This window comes from Lissotriton vulgaris, chromosome 2_1, assembly GCF_964263255.1.
Source record: "Lissotriton vulgaris chromosome 2_1, aLisVul1.2, whole genome shotgun sequence".
NCBI lineage: Eukaryota > Metazoa > Chordata > Amphibia > Caudata > Salamandridae > Lissotriton > Lissotriton vulgaris.
The window spans coordinates 215,770,144-215,787,358 of NC_141687.1; the positions used below are offsets into that span (position 1 = coordinate 215,770,144).

General features: G+C 44.8%; 1 protein-coding gene across 2 annotated transcripts in view; it reads left to right on the plus strand.

Moving 5' to 3' along the window:
• Positions 1 to 17,215, plus strand: part of SRRM3 (serine/arginine repetitive matrix 3) — a 354,881-nt gene that overhangs the window by 322,426 nt on the left and 15,240 nt on the right. For both annotated transcript variants that reach the window (XM_086954780.1, XM_086954781.1), the window contains one exon: positions 8,020 to 8,160. In XM_086954780.1, the coding sequence (XP_086810906.1) occupies positions 8,020 to 8,160 (141 nt within the window). The remainder of the gene's footprint in view (positions 1 to 8,019; positions 8,161 to 17,215) is intronic.

A 17,215-nucleotide genomic window follows, 5' to 3' on the forward strand; every position in this document is an offset into this window, starting at 1 on the left:
CCTTGTAGATTTTTTGCTGGCAGTTTATGAGGCGGGGCCTGGGGGCCAGATGGCCGAGGTATCTTGGCCCTGTTAGCTTTGCTCCTTGAATTCAAGTATTTGGACTGATGAAGTCTTGGACTCCGCCTTACCTCCCCTTGGTTGCTATGCAGCCGACAGGGGGAGAGGAATGAGCACGCCTGTGATGTGCCAAGAAGGGTGTGTCAGAGGAGCAACCAGAAAAGTAACTGTGTTTGTATCTTTCTTTAAGTTGAAGGCCTTAGCAAAAAGCAGTACTGGTTGTTCTATGGTTCGGTATGGAGCTATTTGAATGACTGCTGCTCTGTGTCTAGTTCCTGAGGTTGTGAGTGCCACGTGTAGAGTATGCGTGAAAGCAATTCCGCCATTTGCATTCGCCTTGCTTGAGGATTCCCAACAGAGCTAATTGGGTAATACAGAATTACTGCATGAATTTCTATGTGAGTTACTGTGGACACAGGGCTCTGGAGGTCCTTTTAGGATCCCTGTTGGTGCATGTGGTGGAAAATGGAGCGGAAAAGTGTCCTGTGTTGAGTTCTGTAGAGGGGTTGATGCTGACCATCACCCCCAAGTGAAAGCCATACCGACCTAATGCCGGCCGCTTCCACCCAACGGGGGTGGTACGGCAGGCTGAAAGTTGAGGTCTCCCACTGCACCAATTGTCCCACGCGCTGTCTTCTATTTGTGCACCACAGACCTCTGTTGGCCTCCTGCTAACAAGTAAAGTCACAACTGCTGCTCAATCGCCACTGGTCCTCAACCTCCTCCACTGCTTGGTCTGTTAGTCTTTGATGGTCACTCACCATGAGTGCACACGCTCAACACACCGCCTCTGGTTCCACAATGCTTGTGCAGGGGCCCTACCCGGCCAGTTGACTCAAGGGCCGGAGGCTGAGTCTCATAGGGCTTTCAGGTCAGGACTGAACAGGCTCGAGCTGTACTGGGTTGAGGGAGGGCCGTGCTGAGAGGACTCGTTGTAGTCAGTCCACTCAGCATTCACCACCTCCCCCTCACATTGGCCTCCTCTCCACGCTCTCCCTCTCAGTCCTGATATGAGCAGGAAAGGCAGTCAGCCCAGCTCCCCCTGCTGCCCCTTCTGACTCCGCTCCCTTTCCCCTTTACAAGCGGGGCGGGGTAGAGAGCAGTGGTGGACAGGATCGGACAATACTACACTTGGTGGCTTATATTAAAGTCAACCCAACTCGGCCACGGCTCCACGGCCCGACTCCTTTCTCTTCTCACCACTTGCGATGGATGCATATATACATATATATCCCTGCCTATCTTTCTTCTCTAACTGGAGCTGTTTACCTTCCCACTACCCATGTATAAATATTAACAATCCATGTTTGTGCTACGTGAACCTCTTTACTTATGTTGTTTCTTAACATAATGCCATTCTACTACTCTCTGTTCCATCTTTATTGTTTGTACTTCATGATTGTAAATAATTGTTTCTATGTTAATAGCTCTCCCACCTCTGGTCTTTGTAAGATATACATAAAACTTCAAAAATATGATCATGAATTGGAGTATCATTCAGCATCTGCGACTGCACTGTGTCATTTACATTCTTCATCGTAAATCGTAATGCATCATACCATCCGGGATCACAAACAAATATTAGAGGCATAAATGTAGCAAGATCTGGGTGTCTACAGCAAAGGTTGCATGAGGTAACCAAGGACATAAGGCGCTCCACTGAGACAGAGTGGTTTTGGTAATACATGAAGAAAACAAGTTACTTACCTGTAACTTTAGTTCTCCAGTATTGGTATCTTTCATAGATTCACATGCCTGAATCATTCCCCGTCGTCGAGACGGGAGTCTCCGGTATATAAAAAAGCAGTGCTTAGTAGTATAGCAAACTGAAAAGAGGCCTAGGCCCATTTCCCTTTTGCAACCCATAGCCTTTGTTATGTAAAAAGGCCCAAACTTTTCCCTGAACCAATCAGAGCTCCTCACCCTCTAGAACACTCCTGAGAGAACCTTCTGCCCCTCAGATTTTTCGCGCACTTGTGCATATAACACATCTTGTGCTAAATCCGAGGTGAGCCTCTCAGGGGAGGAGGGTGGGTGCATGTGAATCTATGAAAGATACCAATACTGGAGAACTAAAGTTACAGGTAAGTAACTTGTTTTCTTACTCCAGTATTGGATCTTTCATAGATTCACATGCCTGAATCAGAATAGCGAGCAGTGAAAAAACAAAGCACATTTTCCTGATACATTACATAATCATGCAATACCATTAGAAAATGAGGCATAATCTCATATACACATACATACTTATATAAAATGTGACTTTGTAAACAAGAGATTATGGATGGAGGGATGTAAGAAAGGCTCACCGTTACTGGATGGTATTCCGCAGTACCACCTCTCCCACCGCCGCATCCGATTCTGCGGCTGCCTCCAAGCAGTAGCGCCTGGTGAAGGTGTGCGTAGATGCCCAGGTTGCTGCTCTGCAGATATCCTGGATTGGCACTCCTCCAAACAGTGCAGAGGATGTGGCCACCGCCCTCGTGGAATGGGCACGGACTTGTGCATTTAAAGGCTTTCTAGCATCGTGATGACAGTAGACAATCTCACTGGAAATCCATCTGGCAATTCCCCTCTTTGACAGAGGGAAACCTTTCATGGATGCGCTGAAGGCGACGAATAACTGGGAAGACTTGCGGAACGCCTTAGTTTCTTTCAGGTTAAATTTCATACATCTCTAAACGTCCAGCGAGTGCAATACTCGTTCTGCCACTGTCGATGGATGAGGAAAGAAACGTTTCAACACCAATGGTTCGTTCAAATGAAAATGAGTTGGCACCTTCGGAATGAACTTCGGGTTTGTCCTGAGAATCATTCTATCCTCCTGAAACTGTAAGAAAGGCTCCTGAATCGTGAGCGCTTGTAGTTCACCTACTCTTCTCGCTGAAGTCAATGCACTGATAAGAGCAACTTTCCAGGACAAGAACTTCAGGTCTGCCCTGTGTATCGGTTCAAACGGTGGTCTCATCAATTGAGAAAGTATAACACTCAGATTCCATAATGGTGGTGGGGAGGCTTTACTGAAGGAAAGACTCTAAATATCCCCTTCATAAATTGTTTGATAGTCCTTGAGGACCATAAAGATGGGCCTGATGATGACCTCCTGTAGCGGGATAACGCAGCCAAATGCCCCTTATGGAGGCATGTGCTAATCGTGACTTTGCTAACAGCAGAATGTAAGGTATAATTTGATGAGGTGCAGCAGTAAGATTATGAACATCATGTCTCTTACACCACTGACAAAACCTCTTCCATATCATCCTGTAGGTTTTGTTCGTACTCTCCTCTCTGGCCTTGGACAGGATCTCCCTACATTCGTGTGAGATGTTCAGATGGCTAAACTCATAGTGTTCAGGAGAAAGGCTGCTAATCGCAAGGATTTCGGGTCCGGATGGAGCACTTGCCCCTTGGACCTTGTTAGAAGCGATGGAATAAGGCGCAACCGAATTGGACGGTCCTCTGACAGCAGCAGTTCCGTGAACCAGTGTTGTCCGGGCCACCACGGGGCTACTAGGATCAGCCTGCACGACTCTTTCTTGATCTTCACCAGTACGCGGGTGGGAAGAGGAATTGGAGGAAAACCATAGGCCAAGATGCCGGACCATGCCATGGAAAACGCATTCCCTCAAGATCCCTTCTGGGTAAGCCAGCTTGCGAAGTACTGGCATTTTCTGTTTTCCCTTGTAGCGAAGAGGTCTACTATCGGTGTTCCCCATCTTCGAAAGACGCTGTCCAGGATCCCCTGGTATAGCTCCCATTCGTGGCAGGACAATGTTAGCCTGCTGAGAGTATCCACCTTGACGTTTTGATCCCCCGGGAGGTGATCTGCTGCCAATGATATTCCTTGCTGAAGAGCCCATTCCCATATCTCCTGGGCTTCCTGAGACCGGGAGAGAGATCTCGTTCCCCCTTGCTTGTTCACATAATGTATTGCCGTAGTGTTGTCTGTTCTTACCAACACCGGCGAACCTCTTATCCTTGGCAGAAAAGCCAGTAATGCCAAGCGGATCATTCTGAGCTCCAGCAGATTTATGTGTAACTGCAGCTCCTGTGCCTTCCAACGACCGCTGACTTGAAGGTCCTGAAGGAAAACTCCCCATCCTTCCAAAGACACATCCGTCGTTACCACTAGCGGAGCCGCTCTTGCCAGAAACGTCAGTCCGAGACACATTAGCTTTTTGTGTCTACCACTTTGCTGCCTGTATCATCACTGGTGCCACCCGTATTGCATCGTCGAAGGATCCCTCCGCCTGATGCCATTGAAGATCGATCTGTTTCTGCCATGGTCTCATCCTTAGCCTGTAGCAAGGTACCAGGGGAATACAAGAGGATATCGTGCCCAGCAAGGATTTGTACCTGCAGACTGAAAGAGACTTTCTTTTTACCAACTCTTGGAAGAGGGACACAATCCTCAGTTGTCTTTCCTCGGAGGGAAACGCTTTGTTGCATTCCGTGTCCAATATTGCCCCCAGAAATGTCGCTGGAGTCAGACACTATATAAAAATTAATGGTCCTCCGGCTACTGCCAATCGAAGATACAGTTTAAAGGAAGGATGAAGGGGATGTGAAAAATAAGCATCCTGTAAGTCTAGAGTGGTAATATGATCCCTTGGGTTTAAGAGTAGCCGAATGTCTAGGGACAGCATTTAGAAAAAATTGCTTCTTATGGTAAGTATTCAGAACTCTCAGGCCTAGAATAGGGCGCTATTGCAGGGCATTCTTCCGAACTGGGAAGAAACACAGGAGTAAAAAACCTTTTTGTTTTTGGAAGATCGGCACCGGTTCTATTGCTCCCTTTCGGAGCATTGTCCGAATCTCCAAACGCATCTGAGTTAGATGTTTTTAGTCTCTTGACTTGTCTGCAGTGTTGGAAGGAGGGAATTGAAGAAAACTGAAGAGTGTGTGAATTTTAGGATATTGAAGCCCATCTGTCTGCTATCTTCAGTCCACAATATAGATGGGAAGCAACTCTCCCACCCATGGAACTCGTGGAGAGGAAAAGCAACATGCAGCCAGATCCCGGAGGTTGTCATTGTCTTTAACCAATGTTATTTATTTATTTATTTTTCCCCCTGAAGAACTCCTAGTCCTCTAGGAGCAGACTTTGTATAGTTCCTTGTTTGTTGTAACTCCTATTGTTGACAATATGGTTGTGATGATGAGGAATAACAGGGGTAATCTTCCCTTGTTGATAACTACCCTTGTAGGATGATTGGCCTCCTTTCCAGTCGCCTCGGAAAGGCACCTAACGGTATCATAGTGTACCCAGGGTATTTGTATTCCCTTTAATACCTTGAAATGCCTCATCCACTTGTTTCCCAATAAATCTTCTCCATCGAAAAGGAGATTCAGGATCCTAATTTTGGACTTCTGGTCTTAAGGCAGTCAACCGTAACCACGTCTGACTCGTTAGCACCGTCGCTCGCCTCATGTCTAATGTTCTCTAGGAAGAGATCCAGGTTAGGCGCCATATTGCACCATATATGCTTGTATTAACAGCCCAGAATAGCAAGGGCATCATCTGCTTTGCCTAAGAGAACAGACATGGATGAGAATCTCTGTCTTGCGTTGTCCAAGCATCTCCCCTCCCTGTTCGGAGGTGTTGATATAGGTGCAGAGGGATTCTTAGATTCCTGTTGCGCTATTGCTAATACACGAAATGAGATTTTGGATGGTTTTGAATGGCTACATGAAATCGTATAAGAAGCAATCCGTTCGTATTGTCGACATAGGAAGCTAGAATCCCTCGCAGCTGTTTCCATTATATTATGGAATCTGCGGAGAATCCACCCGTCCTGGTGAGGGAGATGCTGGAGATGGATTCAAGCAATCATCCCATTTTTTGTTGGGATCTGTTATTTCTCCCTCTTCCTGGTCATCCTCATCTGTGGTGACCGGATTCTGGTGGTGTATTATTCGAGGAGTTGCCAGCCTACCTTCTTGTTGTGGCGCCCTGTTTCTAACTGGAGTTGTAGGGATGGGATTTCCTGAGCAGCTGGTGCCGGCGGAAACCTCTTTCCATAGTCTGCCAGCATAAACTGCAGATCTATCATCATGAAGCATGGCATTCCAACCATTCCTTCCTGGCACTCATGGCGATAGTGCTGTTGGTGTGGTACTCCCATATCACTCCTCACAGTCCTTCTTCTCATACTTCACATGTAATTGTGAGGGACTAATAGCGTATCCCAAAAGGTTCTTTTCCTATGAATCCTGCTCTTGAAGCAGTTGCTGATGATTTCTAATCTTGGAATTTTCCTCGACGAGCCCGTTGAGGAGATTGTCATCGTCGACACCAGGTATAAAGAGCTATCCGTCGTCGACGACAGTCACCGTTGCTGGTGACCTCGTCCTCGACAGTCGTCGTCGCTGCTATCTCGTAGACGACCACCGTCGTCGACTGCCATCGTAGACAGCCATCGTAGACGACCACCGTCGTAGACAGCCATCGTAGACGACCACCGTCGTCGACGACCCTCGTAGACGACCACCGTCGACGGCCATCGTAGACGACCACAGTCGACGGCCATCGTAGACAGCCATCGTAGACGACCACCGCCGTCGACGGCCATCGTAGACGACCACCGTCGTCGACGGCCATCGTAGACGGCCACCGTCGTCGACGGCCATTGTAGACGACCACCGTCGTCGACCATCGTAGACGACCACCGTCGTCGACGGCCATTGTAGACGACCACCGTCGTCGACGACCATCGTAGACGACCACCGTCGTCGACGACCATCGTAGACGACCACCGTCGTCGACGACCATCGTAGACGACCACCGTCGTCGACGACCATCGTAGACGACCACCGTCGTCGACGGCCATTGTAGACGACACCCTCGTCGACGGCCATTGTAGATGACACCGTCGTAGACGACCACTGTCGTCGACGACCCTCGTCGACGACGGCCATCGTAGACAGCCATCGTAGACGACCACTGTCGTCGACGACTATCGTAGACGACCACCGTCGTAGACGACCACCGTCGTAGACGATGCCATCGTAGACGATGCCGCCGTTGACGGAGAGGCTGCCTTAGTCTTTACCTCAGAGGTATAAAAGACTGCTTCATGAAGGGTTCTTTGACCAGAGGAAGTGATTGACGGCTCAGAAGTCGTCTTTTTAACATGATCTTACCCCAAAAGCATGTCCTTTCTTCTCCTTTTCCACAGAGTGAGGAGATTTTGAAGGACTGCGCCCATAAGACCCATGAGTGGTCTTTTTGAGGGCCTTCTCAGGACGTTCCCCTGAGGAATGAGTTTGAGGAGATTTTTATCTCTTATGAGATCTCCTACATGTTGAGGACGCCGCCTCATCACTGTCACTGGGGAAAACCTCCTTTCTGGCCTTAGCGTTTTAAACCCTATTAAAAGGCGCCCTCCACGACCTTCCAGAACTTACTTGAGAAAATGCGATATATCTTGCGGTCTGTGGCCTGCGGGTATAGACAGTAAATTTAGTCAGTGTGAGGTTCATCAGTGTAGTGCAACCTCTTGGAACAAGTTGTACAGGCTCTAAATGATCCTTTCTTCTCCTTTCCAGACATTCCTTAAAGAATATATTTGAAGATAATCCATAGTAGAACAGAATCCAGAAGAATTCCTAAGAACAAAGTTCTTTAAAGAAGTTAAAAAACACTGAGTTTGAGCAGAGCTCAAAGGAGACTCCCTAGCACAACGTGCGGTAGAAAAATCTGAGGGGCAGAAGGTTCTCTCAGGAGTGTTCTAGAGGGTGAGGAGCTCTGATTGGTTCAGGGAAAAGTTTGGGCCTTTTTACATAACAAAGGCTATGGGTTGCAAAAGGGAAATGGGCCTAGGCCTCTTTTCAGTTTGCTATACTACTAAGCACTGCTTTTTTATATACCGGAGACTCCCGTCTCGACGACGGGGAATGATTCAGGCATGTGAATCTATGAAAGATCCAATACTGGAGTAACATATGTTTCTATTGCAGAGAGAAAGAGAACGAATCCCGCACCAGACACACAGACAGCACAGATGCATCACGTCCCAGAAGGCGCTCCAGGAGTTACTCTCCCATCCGCAAGAGGAGGCGCGATTCCCCAAGCTTTATGGAGGCCAGGAGAATTACCAGGTGAGCTCGGACATAGATGGTGAGAAATGGGCTAGGAACAAATGGTTTAGTTAGACAAATTTCTACATGAAGGAATAGTGCACAAGCAGTACTATGCAGGATATTTGATTTGGAGCAACTTCCTGCGAGAAGGTTCTTACCATTTCAGCCTTTGAATCACATTTTTCTCCAAAGTCAGCTACTGAAGAAATAGAGAAGGGGCAAGGGATAGAGTTCAGGAATGCTTGGAATACATTGCTCTGGAATCTGTACCCTGAATAATACAACCTTATACATAGATGCTGCTTTTGTAAGAGTGTTCTGGGAATGGTGCCCTAGTGCTTACATATGCTTTGTACATACCGTATGAAGAACAATTCAGAAAATCAGTACACATAAATTGGCGGCAAAAGCTTTAGCCTGAAAATTATCTACTACTAAGGGAGAAGGGATTGCTGGCCCCTTTTATCGCACATAACAATGTAAGAAGATGATGGAAGGAGTAGAGAGCTACCTGAACAAAAGTGTTTTAATGTAGTCTTACATTCTTAATTTTGAAGTACCGAGAAACAGATGCTTCACATATATTCCATATGTAGATTGTAAATACCCCCATTGCATCATTTGATATACTAGTTTCTATAAAAATTCTGTCAACAGTTACTTAAAAACACTTATAACACCTATTAAGCCCCATAGTCAGTGAAACAATGGGGCTGAAAAAGGTTTTGTTCAAAAGCACATTTATTTTCCCTTAAAGGTTATGACAGATTATGTCAATGAGACAGAGTAGCCCTTAACACAGCCCATTTACAATTACATAAAACAAAAATATAAAGAAAATACATAAAATATAATCTACTAGACAACTATCAGTATTTCAACTGTCAAAAATTATTTAAGGCATTAACATAACATGTGTCCAAACAGTCTATACTGTCAATATTTTGGTCCTTCACATCATTTCACCTTCGACCATTATCGGGGCTGGAGTGCTTATTCAAATGATTGTTTTATTGCTATATGGCCAAATAATCCTCCAAAAATGTATAATTTCAGACAATCCTACTTCACGTGGGAACAATGCTCATGATAGATTCAATCTTAAACTGTTGAAATGACCACAAGCACTCCTACACTACAGAAAATACACACCTAAAGCCTCTACAGCCACTTACCCCCCTCAAATTTGAGAGCTATCAACTAATGCAAGTGACCTGACTACCTTGCACTTTCATGCTATGGAAGGCCACAGAGGTTCATGCACCTAAAACCTATCACAAAGCGTATCCCATAGTGTATTAATCCTATGATATTCCAACGATATCAGGATGCCCCCAGAAGCCCAGGCCCACTTTGCTTTGGAGGAAGTCAGGAACTCAAAACATCAGGATGTCCATACTGTGCACCTGTTCATGAAGTTGCTGCCCAACCCCCATTCCAGCAATGTCAGACACCCTAGGTACACCATGGTTCTGAGAGAAAGAGACCATGGGCTGCCATGCCCTCTGCTTTACTGACATCTTAAACTACTCATACCTACCCCTAATGAAAGAGCCCTGTTGATTCAGACTATACTGCACGTTTGGCTGGTTGTTCGTTAGATGCAGTCATTGGCAGTGCAGGGCTTTATCAACAGTACAATACAAATGGGCCACATATGTAGCTAATTTACATTGAAGTGTGATGACGGTACAAAAAATATTAATCCTACAGCTAATGTGTGTTCCTTCTGCTATTGAATCCCGTTACTTTATACACAGTGTTTCATTTCTTTTTTTCCGTTTTTTTTAAACATGTTTATGGATTATATAAATACATATAATGGATATAAAATACAGTTAATAAATACAAAAGGGCTGCTTCACAAAAGCAGTTATGAATTTGGGCAGCAGTAGTGCAGGAGTACTTCTTACATGCTCCTAAATGCCTTAATGAGTCCGCCCGAAATGGCCAACTTCCTATTACTAAAAGTGCAGAGAGGGCATAGTCCTTTTTATTTGTACTAATTGTAAATGAATACTCTTTATGAATATTCCTGTTTTTTGCCATTTTGGATGTTTTGGGGTCAAATCACAAAGGCATGTGAGAGTATGTGAAAGAATACTGCAGGAAAATGACTCTACATATTTCTAGATATCTTTTGAGTAAGCCCCAATGAGAACTATTGAACTGTATAAAAATAAACTATAAATGTATTACCAGTTCAATCAATGAAACATAATATATCTCAATAGATAATCTATGTTACAACAGTATGTCAAACAAATGATGAATTTCTTAAAACCTACTGTTTAAAAGGAAACAAACATACTGTACATGTACATTGTAAAATGAGATTGAACACCATGTAGGATGAACAAAACTGAATGTCATAAATTAAGTAAATTGTCCGCCTTATATGAAAATAAAATGATATAAAAAAAGAAAAAGAAGATTATTATGGTTTGTATAAATGTATATCAACAGATTTACCCCCAACAATCTTGAATTTTGAGACTGCATATTAAAAAAAGTCCACTCGACTACTTCTTGTAAATTTCACCTACTACCACCAAGCATTGGATTATACAAACGTCACAGATTTACAATATGAAATAATTGATATTGCTTGCAATGGCATAAATATGTAAAATATGTCAATGTCAATATGTGCTTAATCCATCAAATTCATAAAAATCATAAAAATTGAAGTAGTTTTCAGAAAGCATTTCACAAAACATTTCTCAAAACGTTTCACACAGCCTTTCCTAAAGCATCAGAAGTCCTAAAGTGCAAAGTGCGAGTGAACAGCGAAGTAGTTTTCACAAAATGTATCACAAAGCATTTCATAAAACATCGGGAGTCCTAAAGTGCAAAGTGCACGTGATCAGCTACATATATGTCTTGAGATATATAAAGTGTCCTATAAAAAAAATGCAAAGTGCAAGGTGTATGAAGCAGCACCTTAATAACAGAAGACAAACTTGGGGTCTCAAAAGGATACACAGTCTATTAAACACATACATATTAATAAAATTCCAACCATACACAGTACTTATGGGTTTGCCAATGCCAACCCAGGCACAAAGGTAATAACATTACCCCCCCCCCCCCCATTTCTTTATTGCGGATTTAACTAGCGAGACCATTTAGACTGTGGTTCCAAAATTACCAAGCCCTTCCTCTTAGCCCGGATGCCTTTCTTGGCATAAATTGCTTTTTCCAAGTTCTATGTTGAGAGTAGGCAGGCCAACCACGGCTGAATGGAAGGGGGGTTCGGGATCCGACCAAGCCGAGGCGATACATAGTCTGTGTATATAGCCATAGCGACGAAGATCAGGGCCCCTCCTTTTTCTCTTTCTGTAGTTTCCTATACTCCCAATAATATAGTAGAAGGGGTTAGCAGAACTTCTCAAGACAAAACTACTTTAAGGAGGCCCTGGATGTCTTCCAGCAGGTGGCTGAGTTTATGACAGGTAGCAAACATATGTATAGAGTCTGCACCCTGTTCAGAACATCGGGGGCATTTAGTACCTTTACCGGTTCCCCATTTCGCTATTATACTCGGGGTATAATGCAAAAAAATGCACGTTTTATGAAACTGGGCTTGCAAATTTGCTGATAGTAGATTGCTTTGGACAAAGCAAAGAGCTGATAGGAAAACGTTATCAGTGATGTCTAGTTTCTGCTGCCATTTCGTGGAGATTCTAGTCAGATCATCAGTCATTAAGCTATTAACAATGCCGTAGATAGTTCCGATCCGAGGAGCATTAGATTCAGTCAATTTTTCCATAAGTTCACATTTGACAAACCCAGAGAGCCCGCCTGCCTTACGTAGTAAAAAGTTCCTTATTGATACATCAGTCAGTCAGTCAAAAAACTTTATTCGGTTAATTAAAACCATAAAAGCAGTACATGATACATAATATCAGATTTAAAAAACAATTAAACAGATGAAAAAGAATTGATTGCTACTCCTTCTAAAAACAAAAAAAGGGCACATTCATTAAGAAAAAGGGATTTGATAGATATGGGGAACACCTATATCAGCATATAAAAGACATTCTCGCCAGAGTTTATACAGGAAGTCAAATTTGATGATTTAGTGGTGCGGCAGCTCTTCGTTTTTTCTGTCTGGCGGCTGCTACTAAAAAACAAGCTACGCCATATGCAACCGGCACTGAGTTCAGCATCTGAAGGTATAGTAATGCTGGCCGTACCTGAACGAAATTCAGAGGTTTCAAGATGGGAACAAGGAATTTTTTTCGCGGCACCAGGTAGTGCTCACAGAACATGACCAAGCGCAAAGTGTTGTGTGTTGAAAAACAGTCACATGTGCAAGGGGGAAAATTTTCTGGTGTACCCCATTCTGTGTGCGTGCCAAGAATAAGATGGATCAAATTAAATCTAAACCTTATGAGCAGAAAGCGATGGTAGGGCTTTGTGACATATTTTAAATAGGGTTCCATAGCTGTGGTTGTGGAAAGTTGAAAAAGTAATCTGACCGTAGGTTTGCTAAGTTCAGCCGATTCTCTTTCGCATTCCAACAGAGTCCGAAAGTGCTGCTTCACCCACTTTGCGTCCTCTTTTTTGAGGTGTTGCGGTAGAGAGTACATTTCCGGACGCCCTAGCCTTGCACATGCCGCTCTAACATATGCCAGCCACGGAATAGTATGAGCTTTGTCCAGAGATATACAATCTTTAAGGATGCAGTGATTCAAGCTGATTTCTTCATTTGTCCAGGTTTTAATCCAGCAAAGTACTGGGGACATTTTTAGAAGATCAGAGACATAACCCATGCCTATTACATTATGGGTTGAATGTGTGGGAGAAGATTTCGGGAGAGTCAGCAGAGCCCGTATGAAGTTGTTTTCAGCAATTTGTATGCCTGGAGTTGGAACATAGCCCCAAATGTCTGCCCCGTAGGAAGCGATTGCCATACATTTGGCTCTGTAGATCCTGGTCATAGCTTCCATAGGTTTCGAGCCCAATCTTTTGGAGAAGCTCAGGAGTGCTGTTGTGGATCTTATGACTCCGTTTTCCTTGAGTTTCATTTGTGGCTTCCAAGTTCCTCTCTCGTCAAAAGTGACGCCCAGGTAACAAAAGGAGGGCACCCTCGAAATTGGTGAGTTGTTAGAGCTGAAGGATCTAATCTTCATATTTTTCTTTCGAGAGCCAACGACCATAACATGGGACTTGACGGTGTTAATTTTTAGATCAAGGGCTTCCATGAAAAGGCCGAAATGGTCCAAAAGTCTTTGGAGACCTATGCCAGTCCGCGCTATAAGGACAGCGTCATCCGCGTATTGGAGGACCGGGATAGGTAGCCCCCCCATACGTGGAATGTCCAGGGTGGCTGGGTTCAGAAATTTCCCCAAGGCGTTGATGTACAGTGTAAAGAGAAGAGGGGCCAGGATGCACCCTTGTCTGACCCCTCTCCCTGATCTAAACTTTGCTGTACACCTACCATCCCTTGATGCCCTAACAGACGCAAACAAATTAAAATGAAGGTCATGTAAAAATCTAACCAAGGTAGTGTCCAAACCCACATTTCGTAAGATGGTCCATAATTTTGAGCGATTAACCAAATCAAAAGCGGAGGATAGGTCCATAAACCCCAAATAAAGAAGCCCCCCCTTCACCACAGTGTATTTGCTAATGATTAGATGGAGGTTCAAACATTGGTCATTTGTCCCTCTGTGTGCCCTGAACCCGTACTGCAAATCTGAAAGGATCCCGCTCTCCTCCAGCCAATCCCCCATTCTGTGCAGGATGACTCTGCCTAAGATCTTAACGGCAGAGTCCAACAGGGAAATTGGTCTATAGCAGGCCGGGTCCGCCCTATTCCCTTTCTTGAATATAGGCACAATTATAGAGGTAGACCAGGAGGGTGGGAAGCCAGCTGTCGGAATAGCATTAAAAACGTTGGTTAAAATTTTTGACCAGAATTGTGGGTACTGTATATAGAGATCTGCTGGTACCCCATCGGGTCCCGGGGCCTTCTGTTTGCTGGTATCTCTAATCGCCCTTTCGACTTCCATGGTGTTGAAATCCATAACCAAGTTGGAATGGTCAAGGGTTTTGGCAGTTGAGGCAGGGACTGTAGACTCATAGATTTTGCCAAAATGGGCTAGCCATCTGTTATCCTCTATGACACAGTCTAAATCCGTTGGCCCATTGTCAGAAAAAAAGGGCTGATTTACGATGGCCCAAAACTTTTTACTGTCTCTCAGCACATCCACAGATAAAAGGCTATTCCAAGCTTCCTCCTTAATTTGGGTTTTGCGCTTATGGATTATGGTTTTGTATTCCCTCCTTAGCTTGGCCACTAATGACGTGTCTCTGGGTTTTTGTTTAATGGCTTTCAGCAGAGCACTGTGTATCCTCGAACATTCCTTGTTGAACCATTTATGGGTCTTTGTATTCCCTTGCCCAGCTGACCTTCTTTCCAAATTCTTGCTGATCCTGGAACAGATCTCCTCATAAGCGGTCAAGACCTTGGGGCCCTCCGCAGTTGGGTCCAAACACACTGCCATACTGGCCCCCGACTCTTGGGCGATCGAATGAAAGAATTCATCTGGAACAATCATCTCCCATTTCAGGCGCCTTCCCTGCTCTTTAGATTTCAAGTCCTTTGGAGCTGCCATACTTGGCGGGCTGCCAGTACGGAAGCAGTCTAGATCCAAGGTCAGGAGGACAGGATAATGATCCGATGAAATAAGGTCAACCACGCTATACTCATGTGCCTTTGCCAAGACCCCATTTGAAACAAAGATATAATCTATGACCGTGTTGGCATCTCTCCCAACAAAAGTTGGGGCTCTGGGCTCACTAATGCCTTGATCGAATTCGAAGAGGTTTACGTTAGCTAGTAGGTACTCTAGGTACTCGCCTTTGGTGGTATGCTCAAAATGAGGAATGGCTTCGGATGGTATACCCCCATATCTATCGTTAAAACAACCTCCCTCACAGGGGTGAATGTTAAAATCCCCCAGAATAACCAGTTCCGGGAGGGTAGTGCAATCACGTCTATAGGCTGACAAAAAATTTAAAAGAGAAATCAGATGTTCATTTACAGTGGTGGACTCCTTTGAATTATAAAAATTTATCAGCAAAAAAGTCTTTGAGTTAGGGAGGGTCCACTCCACCGCAAGGGCATTTGTTAATGCGGTATCTAGTTTTTTGAAAACCCCTACTAGATCCAGGGAACACAAGATGAGTAAACCACCCTTTGCTCTCCCTCTTACACCTGGAACTGCCGGAGTAGAAAAGCTGCAGAATCCATCCAGGGAAAAACTGTGTGTTGTATCCCACGTTTCTTGAAGTCCTAGGATGTGATGTTGTTTAATGAATCTTTGCCATATTGGGTCTAAAGCCTTGGCGTTTAGACCTGCCACATTCCAAGTGAGGACTTTACAGAGAGCTAAGTCTGTGATAGGGGCAATCGATGTACCCGCGCCCCGGCTCTCTCTCATCATCGGGCTAGTTCCGGGTGTGGGGGATAAATTAGCTATTATCGGGTCCGCTATGCCAACATCCTTGCGGGGACGCGTTGGATCTGCACAAACACCACATTCCCCTGGCGAGCCCTGGGTATGTCAGTCCACCCAATCTGTAGATGACAGACAATCAAAGCGATTTGCTATAGGGAAATGCAAGGGATTAGATGGGCCATTTAGTGGCTGCTGGTAATAATAGGGATGGATGAGTTGGGAGCCATGCAAAGGGCCACCTTGATGTGGTCTACCTCCTCTAGTCCCCACCAAATTCCACCCCCCATCCCAGCCCTCCTCCCTGACTGGGGGTTGTATGTCCCAGGGGAAGTTAAGCCTTTGTCTAGGGATGCGATCATGTGAACCTTTAAGCCAGCTCCAACGATTATCCGCTTGATTGTGGGGAAGATAGAAATACGAAAGAGGTCTAGCAGTCACCCTGCTGGCCTGGTATCTTGGGGCCCTGCTGTTACAAATAAAATCTACTACCTCCGGATTTTCAAAAGTAACCACCACGCAGTCCCCTTGCAAATTTTTCCTATTGCCTCCTACCCAGGGAGCCCTCTCTATCATTAGAATGTCGGTGGGTATGTTTGGTGGGAGGGGATAATTATTCGCTAACCAGTGACAGACTTTATTTTTGAGAGCCTGATATGATTCTACTTCTGGTGAGCGAAGTTCTGTAACTCCAGTAAGGATAACCACATAGGGTGCGGCATCCGGGGGGAGGTGAATATTTCTACGCGACCTAACCTTACCCTTATCCTGAGTATCAAGATTTGGGGCCTGGGATAGACCATCGCCGGGTGTGGGCTGGGAAATTGTATTGTTTTTAGAAGAGGTCAGAGTAGTGTCTGTTTTCTTAGTTTGCTCTACAACGGGGGGTTTAGGTTTAGAACCTACTTGATTTGAAGTATTACTGGGTTTCTTAGCCGTCGTATTATTGGTCTCCAACGCTTTATTAGGAACCGTTATAGTCTTTGTGGGTTTAGGTAAGTTAGTAACCTGAGTGGGCTTTTTATTAAGAGTGAAGCTAGGGGCACTTATGTCCTTATGTATATTTTTTAGGACCGTTTCCAAACAGCGTAATCTTACCTCTATGGGTTCTAGTAAAGCTTTTATCATGTTAAAGATTACTGTGTTATTTGAACTAGAACCGGGTTCCTCCAGTGGAGGTGTTATTATTGGGTTACCTGTAGGAGCACTAAGTTGCAAAATGTCTTCCAGACTTTGGTCAATTATGGTATCGTCTGGGAGACTCAGCAGTAGACCAGGGTTGTTGGGAGGTAAGCTCTCTAAGGGGATAGGTAGACTGACTGAAGGTTTTTCAATATTACGAGTTAGGTAAGGTAATAGCCTTCTTCCCTTTCGCAGCCGTTGAGGTGTTGGTTTTACGTTTTTGTTTAGGGATTGCCCCTTCTACCCGGGCTCTTTCTATTAGGTTAACTATAGGGTTACTAGTGTTTGTCTCGCTACATTGCGTCCCACTTTCAGTCAATATGTTAAGGTTAGGTGAAGCCTCCAGGTCCTGGGCAGTATTTAGGGCATCCAAGTCCTCATTAGGTCCGGGATGATGTACTAAGACCTGTGCTTCTCGACGG